Source organism: Mesitornis unicolor, unplaced genomic scaffold (assembly GCF_000695765.1).
Source record: "Mesitornis unicolor isolate BGI_N332 unplaced genomic scaffold, ASM69576v1 scaffold23152, whole genome shotgun sequence".
NCBI lineage: Eukaryota > Metazoa > Chordata > Aves > Mesitornithiformes > Mesitornithidae > Mesitornis > Mesitornis unicolor.
The window spans coordinates 36,107-55,302 of NW_010170200.1; the positions used below are offsets into that span (position 1 = coordinate 36,107).

At 48.9% G+C, this 19,196-nt stretch overlaps 1 protein-coding gene across 1 annotated transcript; it reads right to left on the reverse strand.

Moving 5' to 3' along the window:
• Positions 1-3,522: 3,522 nt before the first annotated feature.
• On the reverse strand, positions 3,523-16,889 carry NRIP3 (nuclear receptor interacting protein 3). The gene is made up of 7 exons (XM_010179621.1): positions 16,716-16,889; positions 9,697-9,876; positions 8,973-9,055; positions 5,515-5,654; positions 5,075-5,127; positions 4,878-4,975; positions 3,523-3,535 (listed from the first exon to the last, which is right to left on the reverse strand). The coding sequence occupies exons 1-7, from the start codon at positions 16,887-16,889 to the stop codon at positions 3,523-3,525; spliced, it is 741 nt and encodes a 246-aa protein (XP_010177923.1).
• Between the last annotated feature and the right edge of the window lie 2,307 nt (positions 16,890-19,196).

Sequence of the window (19,196 nt, forward strand, 5' to 3'; positions counted from 1 at the left end):
TCTCACTTTCCCTTAGGCTGTTTGGAGGTTGGCATTGTGCTTGTCCTCACCTATTTGTTTGGAGAGTGTCAGCATTTGCCAGCCGGGCCATAAATCGTTCAACAAAACCCTCCACTACCTCAGGAGCTTCTCATAACGCCCACTTGTGGCTGCCTTTTTATCTCCTCGGTCTTTCCTGTCCCAGATAATTTCAGGTGTTGCCCTCTTCTCTGCCCCCAGCCATGCACTGAGGCAGTGGGTCCCTTGGTTGCAGAGCCATGCCCGGGCTTCCTGCAAACCTGTGAGGGGGAGAGGTTGCCAAAGCTGCATAGGCACAGGTCTATGCTGATGGTAAGCAGAAGCAAGCACCCAGGGCTTGCTGAGCTGGTCTGCAGCACCCAGCCTCTTTACCCTTTACCTCTGTGGCCATGTAAGTGCTTGCATAGATACAGGGATCCAATGCTACTGCCCATGTAGCAGTCTAGCGCTTGTCTCCTATAGCAGCTGTCCTGTCTGACATAGCACCTTGCTCACAGCAGCCACTGCTGGAAGGTCACCAGCGCCAGGGCTAGCCCCACTCTGCACTGAAGGAATGAAATTTTGCCCATTTATTTTCCATTTGCATGTGCTAGGACTCTGCTCTCTAGCATCAGGAATAGTCTGATCGAGTCTAGAAACCTGTAGCAGCTCCAGGAAGCATGAGGAGATATTTTTGCCTGTACATTTATCCTCCTCATTTGTTCTCCAATTTATTGCTGGAGTTCGATTTCTTTCTGCACTCATAGAAAGGCAGCCCGGCCCTGAGGAAAGCCACTTTCACTGGGCTTGGGGTACTGCTGCTCCACCAAAGGTTTTTGCTGCGGGGCTTTGTGCAAGTAGAAAGATCATTTCTCATCAGAGGGAGACCAGCTACTGCTGAAGCAGCCAAAAGCCTATCTTGGCAGAGACAGTAAACCTGTAAATCCATGTGCAAAGGTTTGGGGAAGATGCTGATCTCAAAGTTTCTGCTCTTCTGACTCTGTTACAGCTATTGCACACATGACTTACTTGTCTTTTGCTCTAACCACTTTCTTTTCCTAGCTTCATAAAATTTTCAAAGTCTCCCTCACATTCCCCTGCACTGGCTGGCATTGCTCCAGCGAGCTAGCCAAGCACAGCGGAAACAAGTTCATCTTTCCAAAGGGTAAATCTCAAAGCAGCACATGCTGGATCTCACACCTCCTTTGGGAGGTAAATGCACAGCAATAAAGAGCTGGGATTTCAAATGCTCACATTTTACCACAAGTGCCGTGTCCCATTTAGCCTGCGCCTGGTTAGCGTGTCTCTGCTGTCGCTCTCCGTACAGTCAGATAGCAATTCCTGTCAGAAGCACAAATGCACTGTGGAGTCCCACCAGGGTGAAGACTGAAATGAACTCCTGCTCTCAATAGAGAAGTACCCTGAAAACAAATAAGTGACATATCCAGGATACAAGCAAATAAACAGCACTTACAGTTAAACTTTATTTAGATTTAATTTTACATTTAGCACGGTAATAAGCACAGAAAGAAAGCAGTACCAAAATACCAAACTCATAGCATATAAAATAATCAATCAAATATATCTCTTCTTTAGAGAAATATTTCTACAGCACGTTGGTGGGACTGCCCTGGGCAGCCCAACTCTGTAAATATATATATATATAGTTGTGTTATATAAAATACTGTATGTAGAGAAAGCACGGAAACTTATCACCAAAATAGAAAATAGCTCAAAATACAGATAGTTCAGATTCACTAGTCATACCAATATTGAAAAGAGGTTCAAATCGGCACAGGAGATAAAGCTCCAGCTTAGATGCCATGGCAGGCATGGGATGGTGTTACTGGGCACAGACTGGGTAAAGTTGGCAGGAGCCTTGCTCGCAGGACAGGCTCCAGACCTGAGCCAATGGCCACGAGGTGACAAGAGTTACTGGTCCTTGCCTAGGACTGCTGGGACATTTCCTAAGTGGAAATGCCGGTGACAACGTCGGTGCCGGTGGCTCACGCTGAGCACCGCGGGCAGCCTGGGCATGCAGTACATCAATGTCTGCAGGGAGGCTCAAGCACATGAGCAGCTGCGTGGATCCCTGTGGGAGACCTCGCAGCCCGGCTGAGCTGCACTGCAGCCTGCGCCTGCCTGGGGCCAAAGGGCTTTTGCTAGGTAAGAGCTGCCGGAGCGGTGCTCCCGCTCCCGCAGCACACGCTGACCCTTGCCCATCCAGCTGCGTCAGCACATGCAGAACATCACAAGGATATCATTCTGAATTTTAAAGATGCCTCTTCAGCAGATGACACTAATTAATTCCTATTAGCTTTTAAAAATCTAGAAAGCTGCTTTTATACAAGGCGAGGCTCCCACAGGCAATAACCACACGTTTGTTCTGGTCTGCAAGCGAGCAGCACGTGAAATAGCAACCTTCCTGCTGCAGGACACTGACACCAAATGAAATTTTTGTCCTGGTGAAAATTCCCACCTGGCCTGAGGGTGATCAAGGTGACTGTTGTACTTAAGATCCCAGGCAATTTGTAAATAGATATAAAAAATATGGCATTTCTGGCAGCAACATTGAAGTCCAACTGGAGTCGATAACCCACACCGGTGTGGAGTCCGGTGCTGCTGGTGCTGGGCGGGCCGGCAGAGGCACCAGTCCTGGTGGCAGGAGACAGCTGAGGGTGCGTTGAGGACATTTGATTCCTGATTTACCAATGAGGCTCTGTGTCTGCTGCTTTCTGGACAACATACTTTTGTGCTTGTTTGTTGCTTTTTGGCTCAATAGGATGATTAATTTTCCTGACTACTCTACTAGGAGGGCAGCTGAGAGCTGCCTGGAGGTTCCCTCCTCGGGGGGCTTCAAGCCTCCGTGAGCTGGGGGCTGTGGGAGATCACCCTGGCAGCTCTCCCAAACTCTGTTTCTGTGCTGCCATGCCACTGTAGAGAAGCCTGTAACCCATGAATAATTCTGTAATTGCTCCTTCTCATCAAGCCACTGGTTGCATCCCTAATTACATGGCAACAATACTATGCTAACAGGATGAGCTATAATTCCTAGGTGGTATTAGCATTGCTATTTTACTCTGAGTAACTTCCTGGTAATGGCCATTTGAATGTGGCAATATCAATTAAGTGAATACAAATGCTTAGCCCCTGAAAAAATCATTAATAAAAATTTCATTCTGATAGCCTCTAATCACAGCTAAATACAATTACTCATATGAGGCCACTATAAAAGGTATTTTTCTCATCAGAAGAAATTCATAAGGTTCTCCCAACTGTTCGTAATAAAGAGGATACTATATAGAAAAGTCCAGAAAATAAACACACATTTGTTTCTCAAAACCCATAGATAAACATGACAATATCTCTAAATTATTGGCTACTGAACAGGATTTCATTTAGCTCTACTCAAGCTGTAGCCTGGTATAAATGTTTCCAAAGCAGCGCACTGCTGTTTCATCTGGAACAGCTGCACAGTTTTGTTGATATCAAGCTCTTGTGTGGGGACGGTGTTTCAATTTCGTTTTATGCCTCCAAACTGCAAAAACAGAAAGGAAAAGACATTCCATAAAATAGGCGTTTTTCTTGGGGGGGGAGGGGGAAGCAGCAAATTTTGGCCTTGAATGCAGCAGGAGGAATGAATTCATCACTGCAGTGGTGACAGAGCTACACTATGCTTGTCACATCCCTGTGTCAAAGGAGACAGGGAGAACATCCTGTGGTTTTGCACTGCAGCACCGTCTCCCCGTGGTGCTGTACCAGCCGCCCCCCAGGTTTGCATGCCGCTGGTACCTGTGGCTGGCGGCTGCCCTGGGCACACAGCGGGTGAACATGCGCTCCCATCCTGACTCCCTGCACTAGTACTTACATCCCTCATGTACTCCCCAAGGAGCGTAAATGAAATCAGGAAGGCCTGCTCCTTCCCCGCTCTCGCCCAGGCTCCTCAAGGTTGGCAGCGCCCAGCACAGCAGGCTCAAGCTGCACAGGGACGTGCAAAATGCCTGTGGCTGGTCATGGCAGGCAGCTAAAGGAGGATGCTGCCCTACATAGTTCATCAAAGATGCTTTCTTATGCAGCAAGCAAATGTTTTTTAGATGGCTGTGTCTGAATTGCTCATCACTGAGCAACCACAAGCGCTGCCTGCAAAGCCAGAAAGGCACATAAATGCAAATCCCCCCTCTCAGGCTCCTGCAGGTTTCGTAAGGCAGAGACAGGAGCCAGTGATGTGTCTTTTAACATTGCTCAGCGAGGAGGAGCCCCCATGCAGCGTCTGGAAGTGGGGGGATCGCCCTGCCTCCTGCCTGCCCGACTGCAGAGCCAGCTGTCAAAAGGTACACACGCTTAGGATGTACGAGAGAGAACAGCACAGACTTCTCTTTCTATAGGGAGATAAGGCTGAAAAAGTCTGGGACATCAGGAGCAGCTGGGGCAATGTGGGGAGGAGTGGCAACACCATTATCTCCAGACTGGATCTCTCTCTCCTGCACTTTGCAAAACATTCATGTGGGTTTATTTGCCTCTCTTCATAAATGTTTTCCAGAAAAAAGGTTTGTTTGGGAACACTCTCAAAGCAGCACTCAAGCAGTCCTCCTAGTGACCTCCAAAAAGTACATTTCCTAAGGCATGTGCATTCCCTGCACATGTCTTTTTCAGACACCCCCTTTGCTGTACAATTCTTACTGGAAAAAAAAGCAGGAAAAGCAGAAAAAGGCTGCTAAAAAAGCTAAGGGCTCCATTTCAAAATTCAGTGAGCTGATAGAAACAGCTTCTGCCAATGCCGACAAGCTCTTGCTTGCCTGCAGCGAGGGTTTGGGGGCTCCTGCGTGGCTGTGCCAAAGGGCATTGCCATCAGGCTCAGCTCACCTCCCCAGCCAACTTACTGTTCTCCTGCCACCGCGCTGCCACTGCCCACAAACGGGATTTCTTCCCTGCCCGTCTTCCCCAGAACAAGATGGTGCTTCTCCATGTTTATCACACACTGCAGAGAATAAATGCCTTTAGGTAAGATGGAAAACTGCAATTCACAGTGGTCCCAGCTCCCCCAGTGTGAGTAAAAGCCCTGCTAGAAAATCCCTACCTTCAGAGATTTCAGTGTCTGCAGTCCAAAGGAGAAGGGCTTGTCATTGTCTTCTGAAAAATAGGAACATTCAGATAAATACATTCAAAATGTTCTCCCATGTTCAGTGACTCCATCCTTCTGCTAAAGTTCTGCTAAATGAACCCTTGTTTATAAAGGGACTGAGTTACTCCGGAGGCGAACTCAAGCAAACAAGCGCCTGCAGGGAGACACGGCGGTCACTCCACCAGCACAGCAGAGCACGACCCTGGTGCTGCCAGCACAGCCGCGCTGAATGCAGCCTCCCTCCCTCTCTCTGAAGGGCCAAACAGGAACTTCTGCGTATTTCTATTTTAATTTTAACATGTTTCAGAAGCTTCATTTTCCCTCTGGGGCAAAAGGGAGTAGAGCCCTAGCCCGTACCCGCAGGACCAGAGGAGCACACGCACACACATACTCACCCACGACAAGGACAGTGCACTCCACAGGGACCGCTCCCACTGTCAGGGCGAGGCACTCGATCTGGCCGATCGCCCTCGCCTTGCACGGCAACGAAACCATCTCATCCTCACCGGGGAGTGCCTTGAGATGCTCCTTTAACCTGCGCATTGAAAACACTTCTGACATGAAACAGCCACTGTTTGCTCTGGCAAGGAGCAAAAGGTGTTTGGAGGGTACTTACACCTGAAGTGCTCTTAGCTTGCTCATATTATCACCCCATCGTTAGCTGCTTTCTTGGCAGGTTTTCTGTGCCACTCTGCATACAGCCAGCAGCCTGCACCCACATCAGATCATAGCATGACCCATGGTGCAACCTTGGGGTCACATCAGCCCTTGCCCCAAGCAGAGTTCCTTATTGGATTTTGCTTTTTACCCAAGGAGTCTTTTTTCTTACATCTCTTCAAGTGTTGAGGAAGCTGCTGATCTAAAATTGGTCCTAATGCAGTGTGGGTCTAAGGAAGGGATACTCCACTCTGGCTCCCGCCAGCGGAACCACCGACACCATCTCCATGTCTCACAGCTGGGGTGGTACACCCGATCCACGCTTATGAGCAGGTGCTGCTGCTGGGTTTATCCAGAGGAAATGGGGACAGATCAATCACATTCAGCCTGAGAAAAGGAAAGGTGTCAGGGATATCTCAGGTACAGTCGTTTTTTCTATTTATGCCCCATGAACTAGTCTGACAACGTGATTAATTATTCAGCTTCAGTTTCTTTTTTAAGCTGAACGAGAATCTAATGGAAAGGCAGTCTGAGATGGGAATGTTTGCCTTGGATAAAAGCTGTATCGTTTTTCAGCTGAGGTACCTTTCTGCTGAGCTGCATTGCAGCAGTGTGTGTGCCTGTCTGTCTGACTGTCCATGCTGGGGGGACCAGCTCCCCGCAGAGGTCCTGGGGCCTGCACCATTCAGCACAGGCACAAGGACCAGGACAGGTAGCAGAGAGAAGTTGGATCCCCTCTGCCTCTTACCTTAGGGACTGGTCTTAAAAAGCATTGGGAACGTACCAAGAAGTAGTCCATGAGCTCCTTGGCCCTGAATTGGCTTTGCTCTGGCCTGAGACAGGTTGGAGTGGCTTTTTTGGCTGCAACCAGCTCCAATGGCTTCTCTGTCTACTCAAGAGAAGACATGTGGTCTTTGGCTGCCGTCTTTGTTTTCCCCATTTGTCCTCACCACAGGTCACAGGCGGTGCTGGAGCCAGGACCTGAACAGAGCCAAGATACAGCCAGAGCTGGCTCCCCGCTCTGGCACTCACTGGTTGAGATGGTTTTCCCAGGCGTAACCAGGACCGCAGAGAGGCTGCAGGGGTGTACACAGTAAAGCCACCTTCAAGGAAGCACTTCATCACAGCTGAGACTGACCCAAGGATGGACAGATAGCACATGGGCAATGCATGGCTGAAAGCTGGCCAGGAAACTGCAGTGAGGTGAGGAGAATCACTGATGCATGGTGCAGTGACACATCTGGGAGTCGGGTTTGAAAGTAGCAAGTCCCCAGCAGTGTGCAGAGACCAGAGCTGCTCCTGTGAAAGCTGCACCTACCCTTCCCCGGGGCATTTCTTACACTGAGGCAACCTGCAAGCTAACCCTACCGCTTTCCTCAGAGGCCAGGGCAAGAGCTCCAACAGCACCATGACAAGATGCAAAAAGATTTAAAAAAAAAAAGGGAGGAATTGAGCCTGTGCCTCAGGCACACACAAACATGCTGCCTTTAGGTGCTGAGACATCAGCAGCAAAGCCTGAGCCTCAACTGCAGGCAGCAGCACCCAGCAAAGCACACTACGGGGCCCCTCCTGCCCTGGCAGGAACAAGAGCAAAATCCCTCAGCATGCTCATCCATGCCAGGGCTGGATTTAAACAAAACTCGTGTTTTATCATTGCCACACGCACTGGACTGCTTTGAAGTAAAACATCCTGGAGTGGTGCCTGTTGTCGCACGGGACCTACCACAGTGACGGCAGAGCAAGGCAGGCATCAAAGCTCTGGTTTTATCCCACTTTGTGAATCTGGCTTTAGCTTCTGTCCCTGCAAATGCAAACATCAAAGGAGCTGCAGGAAGCTGCCTGCAACACAGTCCTGCCTGCTGCACACCTCGGCTGACAGCGCCTTGGGAGGGGGTATCGCTCTGGCCACGCTGTCTGCCCGCACATGCAATGCAGGTCCTGCACACCCCAGTGTCCATGGGGTCCCACCTAACAGGAATCAAAGCTCACCTGTTGCTCATGAGAAACACTGGAGAGAGACATGAGCCTTTTCACTGCAACGGCCTGGCTGACGGCCACAAAAGTGGTCTTGCTCAAATCAGGAGGGGATTTCCCTTGAGAGCAGAAGCTGGCTCTAACCTATTTCTTAAGTGCTTTTTGAAGGACAGGACTGCTGAATCAGACCAGTATTGCAAAAACTACACAGGACACGCTTGAGCAACACAGAGAGCAAACTCTCACAGAGCACCGCTGTGCGACTTGGATGTGTCACGTCAAGCAGTCAGTACAGCATCCTGCAGGATGAGACCCCTCCACGTGCACTGTTACCATTCATAAACTAGGCTGAGTAGCTCCACAGTTTGAGACAGGTTTGTAGCAAGCACAGTCATCTTCCAGCCATGAAACACTGTTGTGCAAAAAAGTAATTACTGTCTGGACAGAAAACAGACACCATTCATTCAGGGCCACACAGTAGTGCTCAGGGAACAACTGCAATTTCTTTTTTTTGCATAATCACTGCAAGTCAGCAATAAAAAACCAGTGACTCCATGGGAACAACGTGCCAAAATCTCCTAGATACCCCATGAGTTGATGCCTGATCCTGCTCCTTGGAGATTAGGAGGACTTTTGCTGCAAATGACTGGCAGTCAGCTCTCTAAGACTATGCAAATGCATTTCCTACCCCTTCAACAGGGAGAAATTTGTTACTGGGAGTAGCACCAGACAGCTATTTTCAAGCATACACTTGTATACAACCATGTGACTGCTGAGGCCTGCAGTGCCGCATCAGGAGCGCGTCCAGCAGCTGGGTCCCTGCCTCGCAGCGGGGACCTGCAGGGTTGGTCTGGGCAGACCCAGCCTCATGCCTGCCTCAGGGACACCCAGGGCCATGGGCTTCAGCTGTTTTGCAAAGCACCGAGTGACAAACAGGCAGGCTTTGAAAAAAGTACAAATGCATCCACATCTCTGAAGGGATTTCTTCAGGGGTCTGAATAGGTTGGTTCAAGTGGCTTTCTATTTCAGCTTCCTGCAAGGGCACTTTGGAGCCAGTAAGTCCTGATTTGGTTGTAACAGGAGGCTCAGAGGCTTGCTCAGGCACAGCCCAAAGTGCTCCCTTCCAGCGCAGCCATTGCTGGCATGAGTGAAACCCCAGCCCTGGGAGCACTGCCTGTGCTGCCAGGTGCCACGAAAACCAGGAATCCAGCTGGATATTTACCCTAGCCTGTCCAGGCAGGCAGAAGACATGAGGTTGTGCTGTGAGCCGGTGTCCACCACAGCCTTCAGCTCCTTTCCTGCGCACTGCAAGAGCAAGCAGAGATGAGACACAATGTGTGGGATGCAGGATGAGTGTAGGGTGTCTAGGGTCTCTGCTGTGCACATGCTGCTCCTCGCTTAAATGCCACCATCTCCTTGTGCCAGCCCCCACTCCACTGCATGCTCAGTGTCCACCGGCACCTAAGAGTTGGCTCTTGAACTGCTTTTTGAATAAGGTAGTGCTACTAAACAGTGTGGTGTCAGGTCCTGAGCACTTCCCCACAGCATTTGCCCCTGCAGAGAGCAGAAGGGGCAGCCCTGGGAGGAGGGGATACTCTGCAGAGCAGGCAACACAGAGGAGTGTGGTGTTAAGGAAAAGAAATGTGAAATTGCTTTTGGGGAAAGAAAAGAAGGATGGGACTTGAGGAAAACAAATAGCCTGTGAGCACAGAGATTTGCCATGGATAATTACTCCTCAGCATTTCAGCACGCTGCCCCAGCCTGGCTACTCCCCCCACCCTGAGCTGCACAGGGAGAGCATCCCCAGAGCTGTGACAGCCCTGGTGAAGTGCCACTCTGATCAGGAAAACTCAGAAAACAAGAGCATGACTCGAAGCTGTCAAAGATAAAATTTGGGGGGGGGGGGGGGGGGAGGGGAACCCAGAAGACTGGGGAGAGACTTTTACCTGGCAGCTCACCACTATGAGTTCCTCGTCCTCCGTTTTATCAGAGCTGCCCAGTTTGGTTTGATTCAGCTTGGTGTTCTGTGCTGAGATATCACTCTTCAGAGTCCAGCTGCCCCGGCTGCTTCGTAATTTTGATAAATTGGTCTCCATCAGGCGCCTCTGCAGGATATTATGTGGTTGCTTTAAGGAAAAACACACACAGAAGAAGCAGGGTGAAGTCAGAGGAAAGCCGCAAAGTGACCTGCATCACCAGCGTTGCCCTAAGGTCTCAGTCTCCCTGATTCCCTACAGGGACTACAGGTACTCTTCCTAGCCTAGACCCAGCTGCAATCCTGACAGCTCTGGCTTACCTGGCTTTGACTAAAGAGAACTACTCTGTGTTGGCAAGGGCATAATCCTTTCATAACATTAACCAGAATTTGGAGGGAAGCTTCCTTTTTCAAAGTTCAAGTTCAAGATTTGATTTCATGTAGGAATCTAAATAAGTCAGGCTTTTCCAGGCTGTTGTTTCAGCCAAAATTGCCTTGATTTGTTGGTGAGGATATCAGGAATCCTTCAATGATGTGAAAAGTTAAGAGGCAGCAAATTATCTTCCCCATTACCTGCACCACCAAAGTATGAAAAAGGTGTGTGGAGAGTGAATGAACATGGATGCTTTCACTGAGCACCGACACTGCTGGCATATGAAATGCCTGTGTTCAGCCTCCACCCATGGGGATGCTCTTTGCGTTAATTGACCCAGAATTTAAGAAGCTGATTTGGGTCTCTGTGCAGTGGCCCTTGCAGGTGTGAGTGAACAAGGCACAACTGCAAGAAGAGAGCTACAAATGGTGGCTATTGTCAGACCTGGTCTGGCATTTAGCTTAGAATTTGGTCTAAAATTGTCATGTATCTATCTTCCCTCTGCATTTGTATTTATCTGCTAAGGGTGAGTAAATGGCACTCCTGGGTGCCATGTTGCGGAAAGGAAAGGAGAAAAGGGGAAGAAGTAAGATGTTCTGAAATAGGTAGATAAGTAGGTAGGTAGGTAGGTAGGTATTCTCCCAGGAACCCCCATCGCTTTGTATGGTGGCTGCTCGCTTTCTCTGTTATTTCCATTTGCCCTGCGAGAAGCATGTTGCCTCTCAAAAATCATCTCCAACCGCTTTCCCAAAAGCCATTTTATGTTTAATGTTCATCACGGATGGATGCACATACTCTGCTGGAGGTGAAATGACTCTGCTTGATTATCTGCTCGTTTCTCTGCCTGACTAATCTCCCTCCTCATTACTGCCCTTGCCTTCTGCTTTTAACATGTCCACAGTGAGACCTTACTGGCTTATTCCTGAATTTTTGCATTGATATTAAATATGCCTGTGTGTCTTCAGAGACATTGAAACCAGAAAAGCTCCTCATCCCAAGGGAATTTCAATGGGATCAGAATAATTTTGAAAACCTCAGGCCATGGTTCCATGAGTAAGCCAGCACTAAACCTCGTGCGCAGTGCCTCATCTTTAAAATAGTCTCTGCAGCATTAAATAACAGAACTTACAAAAGGCTAATGCAACTTGGCATCATCCTAAAATAACTGCAGCCCCATTAGGGTTTTAGATCCTGCTGTAGGCGTAACATGGGCAGTTAAACTGGACCTGACTGATATGATTGGGTAGATGCAGCCAACACCAGTGGTCACTGGGATACGTAATCTCCTTTTTTCTCCAGTTTTCACTGTTCTTCCTGCTGCAGACAACCTGCGGCTTGAGAGAAAATACAATTTCATTACCATTTTCAGTTGCAGGTGCCAAGTCTGACCAGCACACTAGAGAACATGTCCTGTGTAAAGGTGATAACGTAGCCATGCTCCCAGCAACAAAGAGAAATCAGATCCGGCATTGCACTGTCTCCTTCACACAAAAAAGTAACAAAGCTCCAGTGCTGCTCCGGTGACCACTGCCTTCCCTAAGAGGCTGAACTGCAGAAACCAGCATTGCTTCACTAGATCGTAGGCAGGCAGGCTGGTGCTCCTGGTAATGGACCTTGTGCTGAGGGACGAGCAGAGCAGTTTGGAAGCAAATGCTCCATTACATGAGACTGAAGGCGCAAGTGCACAGTCAGCACTGTGGTCACCTTGAAGGCTTCTTGGGTTTGCTGACAGTAGATGGCACATCTTTCTTACCCTTTCTGTTTGCCTACAACTCAGACACAAATCCTGAGAACTAGTTCTTCACATCATCCAAAAAATTAAGGCGGGAGGCTGGAGAAATGAATGGGTGAGGTTCCCAGCTGTCCAGAAGACAGCCTGTCACACAGTGGTCACCTCCTTACACCCAGCGCCACTCAGCTAGCCCTAAAAAATTTCGGAATGGCGTCATCCAGGACAGTCTGGGTGCTCTTCTGTTCCAGCTGGCCTCAATCACATTGCCAAATACCTCTGAAAGAACAGGCTGGAGAAGAACAAGTCACCAGCACACTCATCATTGCTATTATTTTAACTGCCATCTACCCTTGATTTAAACCAAATTTTTTTTAACTAGAAATTCTCCTATGGATTGTTAACCAGTTATAGATGTGGGTTTTCTCAGGGCCTGGTTTCAGAAATCCTATACGGGATCGATAACCAAAAGGAAATAATCTGACATTCAGTGAACGCGAGTTATCACCACAAACGGGACCGTCTTTCGTTGACACTTGCTCTTCTGAAAGCTGCAGTGAATCCTGCCTTTGGTGGGACAAATGTTGCTTGTGTTGCGCTCCAATACAGAAATAATCTAGCAAGAGGGGGCTGAAAATGTTCCCTGCAGCACCATCCTGTCTCGGGCTATTAATTAGTTTTGCTTTAACTTGTATTTCCCTTGACTACTGTGTGCAACAGAGTGAGGGATGTTGGTCACAGAGATGATGGATAGGTACATGGTAAACAGATAATGTGCCAGGAGACATTTGAAAATGTGCATTTTGATAGAAAATGGCAAGCACACCATTTCTAGAAGGGAGAGCAGGAAATCCTCCCCGTGACAGCAATGGGGAAGGCAGCAGTGTTCTGCCTCCAGCGTGGTCCAGCTGGAGGACACAAAGGACCAGTGTTTGAAGTAACCCAGGTTATTTGGTGCTGCCAAATTTGATGTTTTATAACTGATTAAAATGTTAAAACTATTGTATAAGTGCAAAAAAATAAGTTATTTTCTAGTAGTGTTCAGCACAATATAAATACAAACCAGGATTTTTTTCATAAAGTATCTCCCTTTCCACAGCTGAGACCTTGCAAAAAACATAAAATCCCCTAAAAAGTCACAGTAGGAATGTAAAAGAACTAAGTGGAGACAGGTATTGCTGAACCCATTTACCACTGTGTCAAAGCTACACATAACTCTGTCCTGTTTTGCACATCTCTGATTTGTAAACCAGTGCGTCTCTGCAGCTTGCAGCATGCGTCTCTCTGGCAGGTTTTGCCACTATTTTGGCTTCCAGACCTGGGGATAATGAGACCCGTCAACAAGTTTCACACAGGTAGAGATGAAAGTCAGGGAAGATGCCAGCTCCTCCCTTCCCCAAACCCACTTCAGGAGGTTTGCCCTCTCTTCTCTACCTAGACAGTAGAAAAAAGGGATTTTTAACACATCAACAGAGCTCATCCCAAGAAATCATCAATTTCTCCCACTTCCTATTCTTCATCCAAATTCACCTCTTCTACCAGCAGCCTGTGTTCACATGCTGCCAGCACCTCTTGCAGGGGGATGAGGTGGGACAAGAGATGCCCCCTGCTCTCCTGTGCCTCCCAGGTAGCGGCCAGGCCTCTGACCAAGACAGTGCACAGAACAGCCAAATTTTTTGCATCTTAACCAAGGCACAACAAACTCGGGGAGTGCAGAGTGGGGAAGTGGGGAAAACTGCACTGCAGTTAACTGGGACGTTACACCAGTCACAGGAGCAGGGAGTAGGACTGTGGGGATGCTCAGGGCTGCACTGTGGCCAAGAGCACCCAGGGGAGGCTCTGAAGGCATTTTGGGAGGGGAAAATGTTGGGGTTTTGTTGTTGTTCATTACTATTTTGTAACTTTTTTTCCCATTTTGTAAAGTGATGTGGGACTGTTTCAGGCAAAGCTCCTCTAAACTGGCCCCAGATGTGACCACAGCCCTGTGTCCACCACTGTCCCCATACACACTGCGAAACACGGCTCTGCCACTACACCCTCACAGATTGACCCATGGCAAGAGTGGTGCTGTAGCAGACGGCTCCCGGGGCAAGGACAAAGTGTCAGAGCCTCAGGAGGAGCTGCTGAGGGGCAGCACACCCTGCCCAAGTCAGGCAGCAGGTCACGGCTGTGGTGTCGGGAGGCCCCAGTCCCAGGTAATGACCTTCTCATGCCAGTCTTCTGGGTTTCAGGGAGGAGGCTAATAGCAAGGCATCAAATCAAAACCATTTCTGCTCATAACTGTATATCCAGCCCTATATTTGCCAAACCCAGTCTATGCTAACCTACAGTTTGGTCTTATACCATGCAAACAAAACAGGATATGTAAAGGGAGCGAGGAGCTAGAAGAGTTTGGTCCAACCCAGAATAATACATTGAAAAATACTGGAGGTTTAACATAATTACAAGCATCTATCAAACCTGCATCACCAGAAAAGAGGCTTCTAGAGCTGAGTAACCACACACAAGCTGGGGGATGCCAGCACACCCGCCCCAGTGACCTGCTGCTGTCTCGCTGTGTGAAGCGCCCCCTGCACTGTGGCCAAAAGGAAGGGGATTTCTCCCTGAAATCGGAGTGGTCACTGCCAGCTGTCACACTGACAGACAGGGTCCTCCCCACCTATCCTCCAGGGAGCTGTTACCTCCTCTCTTCTCCTGCTGAGGCCGCTGAAAACCCTCATGGAAAACCCTGCATTAATAATACCAGTCACGTCACAAGCCCTTCCATCCACGTCACCACAGCTGTCACGCAGCTTTAGACACAAAAATGTGCTGCTTTGTTAGGAGGTGTGCAGCTATTCACAAGAAAGGCGCTTGAACAGCCAGGGCAAGAACCCCTGATACCCTGGGCACCCCAACCACGCAGCTCAACCCCTCTGGCCCCAGATCTCTTACTGAAGCCCTTTACTTTGGAGGCTCTTGGTGCTCCTCCAATCTCAGAGATGCATGATCTCTTGCTCCTCCTAGGAACAACTCTTGTGACATCCAGGCAGCCATGCCACCAGGGAGACACAGTGGGTCTTCTTGAAGCAATGCTCACTGCCTTCTCCGTCGTGTGCAGCGTGTGACAGCGCCAGGAGTGTTGCTTCGCTGCAACAAAATCCACTGCAACAGCTCTGAAATTCATGGCAGCAGAGTGACATAGCATCTTCTCTGGGGCTGTGGAAGCGAGCCTGAGCACGTGCCAGTGCTGTCGCTTTGGGGGCTGCCCATACATCAGGAGGCTGTGTTTGTGCTGAGCTCATGCCGCATGTGCCCACTGCCCAATCATCCCTCGCTGTGGCATGGGGACAAGGTGGTTTTGCAGTGGGGTGGCCCACACCAGCTTGGCTCTCACCCCATCCCCAGCGGGAGACCCAGCACAGCCAGAGTAGCATGCCTCCACCACACTGCACCCCGTTTTCATCCTTCAAGGGGATGAGAAGCTGTGGACCACCCCAGGGCTCTGGCACATCCCCTGAGAGAGCCCCTCACATGGACCATGCTTGCAGGGACTATGGGTGCAGCAGGGGCAACACCGCAGCCACGGCTCAGCTGGGGCAGGCACAGGAGCAGGGAGCAAACCTCGGGCGATGTTTCTGTGACCAGGGCCACAGCAAGGAGCCCCATACTCTGCCCCTGGCACCGGTGCCAGACCAGGTCCTCACTGCTGTGGCATCAAGGACTTGAGTGCTCAGTGCCTCTGGCTCCTGCTGCCTGTTTCCTCTCCCAGCATGCTGTGGGTCACTGAGCCATGCCATGGTATTTAGACTCTGCAGATAATAGTAACAACACCACCACCATGCTCTGAAAGGCACTTTGTAACCCCTTGAGGGAGAGTCACAGCTCCATGGTGCACAGGAAAGCTCCTTTCAAGCTGTTCCAAGTGCAAAACACTTGGGATGTCAAAAACATCACCTCCATGCGCACTGCAAAGAATAGCCAACTCGTTCCACTTATCTCAGCCAGGCAGAGGCAAGACTAACCCAGCTGAGCAGGAAGGCTGTGACAGAACAAAACTACCCCACTAAAACTAAAAATATTCACCTTTTTCAACGCATCTGTAACAAGTATTGAAAAAAACAAATATTGTGTGTTACGAGGTGCAAGAGTTTAGCAACAATTGGGGAAAAAAAAAAAAGAAGTAAAGGAGCTTTCCTTGGTAGGATATATTTTCTAGATTTTGCTCCTTACATCAGAACTTTTGATATTACATTTAAGTATTATTTCTCATTAGAGAAAGCTTAAACATTTGTGCACATCAGTATTTAGAAATGCTGTCCAGCTCCTGGACATTATGGAGGATGTTGTATTTCAGCTATGGGATCACATGGATCATTGCATACATAAATATTTAAACCTAAAATTATCCATCTTCATTTAAAAAATATAGGCATAAGCTGTTATCAAAGTGTAATCTTGGCAGTTTTATATTTTGAAGTACTAATGACTGCACTTTACCAAATCTTTTATGTCGTGCGTATATATGCATCACAACCATATGTGTATACATGTATGTATTATATGAAGCCATTTTGATTGATTCAGGGAGGATTTATGTACTCAAAACAGTATCCTTTTTATCTGACATTCGTACAAATGAAAAAAAAAAGGAAGACAAAAAAAAAAAAGCTTTTAGATCCAAGTGCCAGACATCTGCAATCACCTATGAGCTAAAAGCTACCCTGGTGATAACTAGCATTGTACTTCCACTCCCTTCCTTTCACATGCAAAAGCCTTATTTTTATACCAATTTCCACAACCAACCAACTTCTCCTCCTAACAAAAAATGGCATAAAGAAAATAATAAAATAGACACTGCCCTACCAGCTTTTTAAGTCTTCTTCCAGTAAACACAATAAAGCCTTACAGTATCTTTTGAAGTCCCCAGCTTCTTCAGCCCATCCAGAGGGAGGAGATCTGCAGAATCCTTGTGAATAAACTGAACTGCCTGCTTCATCCTCCTCTGCTGGCGGAGAGATGCTGCTTCCCTGATCTCCACTTCTTTTCTACTCGGCTCTGTCAGGATACCCGAATAAAACATCTTTCTGCCCGCGCACAGGTCGCTTCTCGAAGATGTGCCTCTCGGAGAGATGGAGCCGAGGAGATGCTCTATCGCCTGCGCTTTATAAGCGGAGCCCGGTGACGTTTGAAGAGCGGCAGGTACTCCAGCCGGCGCCGCCGAGTGAAGGAGGGGTTGGGCACATCCATAGACGCTGCACAGGCAACGGCGGCTGAGCTCACACTTGGTGTAAGGGAATAAATCGGTGCTGTTGCTCCTCGCTGCCTCTCCTGAAAGCGAGATTAGCTGCAGGCACCCAGCAGTTCTCAAAATCCTGCAGCAGCCTCAGGGGCAGGAAAGAGAGTGCTGGAGCGCCGTGCCTCTTGGACACTCTTTTCTGCCCGTGAGGCTGCTAACAGGGCTTTGAGAGTTGCAAACAGCCCCAGGAGCCAGCGCATCTCCCAACCAACCTCTGCGGTCACAGCTTTTTTTTGGCCTGGATAGGGTGTCTGAAGTGTCACGGTGGGTGAGAGATGCCTGGCATCCATGCGGTCCTGGATGCCGTTGCCTCACAGGGCTGGGGGGATGCAGCCCCACATAGTCTGGGTACATGGTCATGTTGAGGTTTGCTACCTTATGTCTGGGGCTGGCAGGATTAGGGCAGACTCTGGATGCCACCAGCATCACAGGCACCCATCTACATTGTCACTGTCTGTGCAAGTCCCCAGGAAAGGTAAGGACTGTCACGAAAATTGTCCCAGCCAAATCAAGGCACTAATGTGATTCTTATACAGGGTTCCTATACCCACCAAAACATTCAGGTACAGCACAATTTGACTAATCACTATTAACCGCACTACTCATTACTAATCAGAGCAAAAAACTTAGCAAAGCAACTATATTTTTGCTGTTTGTCTAGTGATCCAGATGCCCCTACAGTCAGACTTGCTATAGTCACTTATCTTTGATGCCAGATGATGCTGAGAGGGTTCAAAGATGCGTTAGAGGAACTGGGATGCTGGCATTATCTTGGTTGTCCAAGGGTATCCTTTATCCTTCACAGGCAGCTCTAGGCTTCCAAGTCCTTCAGAAGGAGCCAGGGTGTTGATCCAACTTTGTTCTCCTGCACCAACGCAGCACAGATGCACAATCTGCTCACCAAGCTGCCATCAGCCTTTGGCCAGCTTCAGGGAAACCCTCCTATCTTGGACAGGAAAGGGACAGGGGACATCAGGGGAAAATACTTTGGAAAGAGGCCCAAAGTATTGTGGGGTACAGAGGAAAAAGATGTGTTCTCCTGAAAGCAGCCAGGGAAAGAAAATTCCCCTTGCAGCAACTGAGATATATTGTTAAAAAAAACCCAAATAAAAGAAATGAAAATGCCAAGCAGGCAAAGTCGCTTTAAAGCACAGCACTGTCATTTCTCTTCCCTTTTTCCCCTGTGGGCTGCTGCAAAGCCCTGAGCAGGGAATGGCCCAGAGGATCCAGCCCCCAGTGCTGCCCTGTCACCTCCACCCCAACAGCACAGAACCAACCTTCTGGTTCTTTATCTTGGCACATTTTAAACATAAAGCTTAGTCGATACGAGGACACTGAAGGCTGACAGCAGCCCCTTTGCAGAAGGGTCACTGGCAGAAGTGCCCGCACCATCAGCACCCCACATTCCCAGGCCCTCACACTGGCAGCCAATGCTGGGCAGGGCTGATGCCAGTGCCAACGGAGCTGTGGTGCTGCCACACTAGCAATGCTCTGCGGATCAGCTTTCGCATCTCAGCTCTGTAGCCACAGCCAGGCTGGGTACACACTCAACCCCTCCTCACGTGATCTGGGAGAGAGGAGAATACAATAAAACGCAAACCCATTATTTCCCAGCCTCACATAAAGGCCATTACACGTGAGCCAGCCCGAGCTCAGTGAACGTGTCAGTGTGCAGAAGGATAACGTGGCTGACAGGCTGAAGAGGGATATAATTTTTTCTCCTCATGCTGACTCGGCTCATTATGTGACAGGACCATTGCTCCACTATGGGCAAAAGCACCTTATTTTTCACCTTGGGAGGTATTTGGCACTTAACCAGCTGATTAAATTAAGACATATGACGACATCCACAGTCTTCCAAAGGCAAGGAGGCACAGAAGAAAGCAGAAGGACTGCCACTGAAACCAGGAGACAATTTTTAATAGAAAAGCTCCATGGAGGAGTGGCACTCTGGCTGGTGTACTAGGAAATGCCCAGTCAGCTCTGGCTTATGGCTTCTGGAAAGAAGAGTAAAGCTCCAAGAGCAAGTGGAGCATGAAAAGCCTTCCTCACACTACAGCTCTGAGACTGCAGCCTGCGTTTTAATTCAGC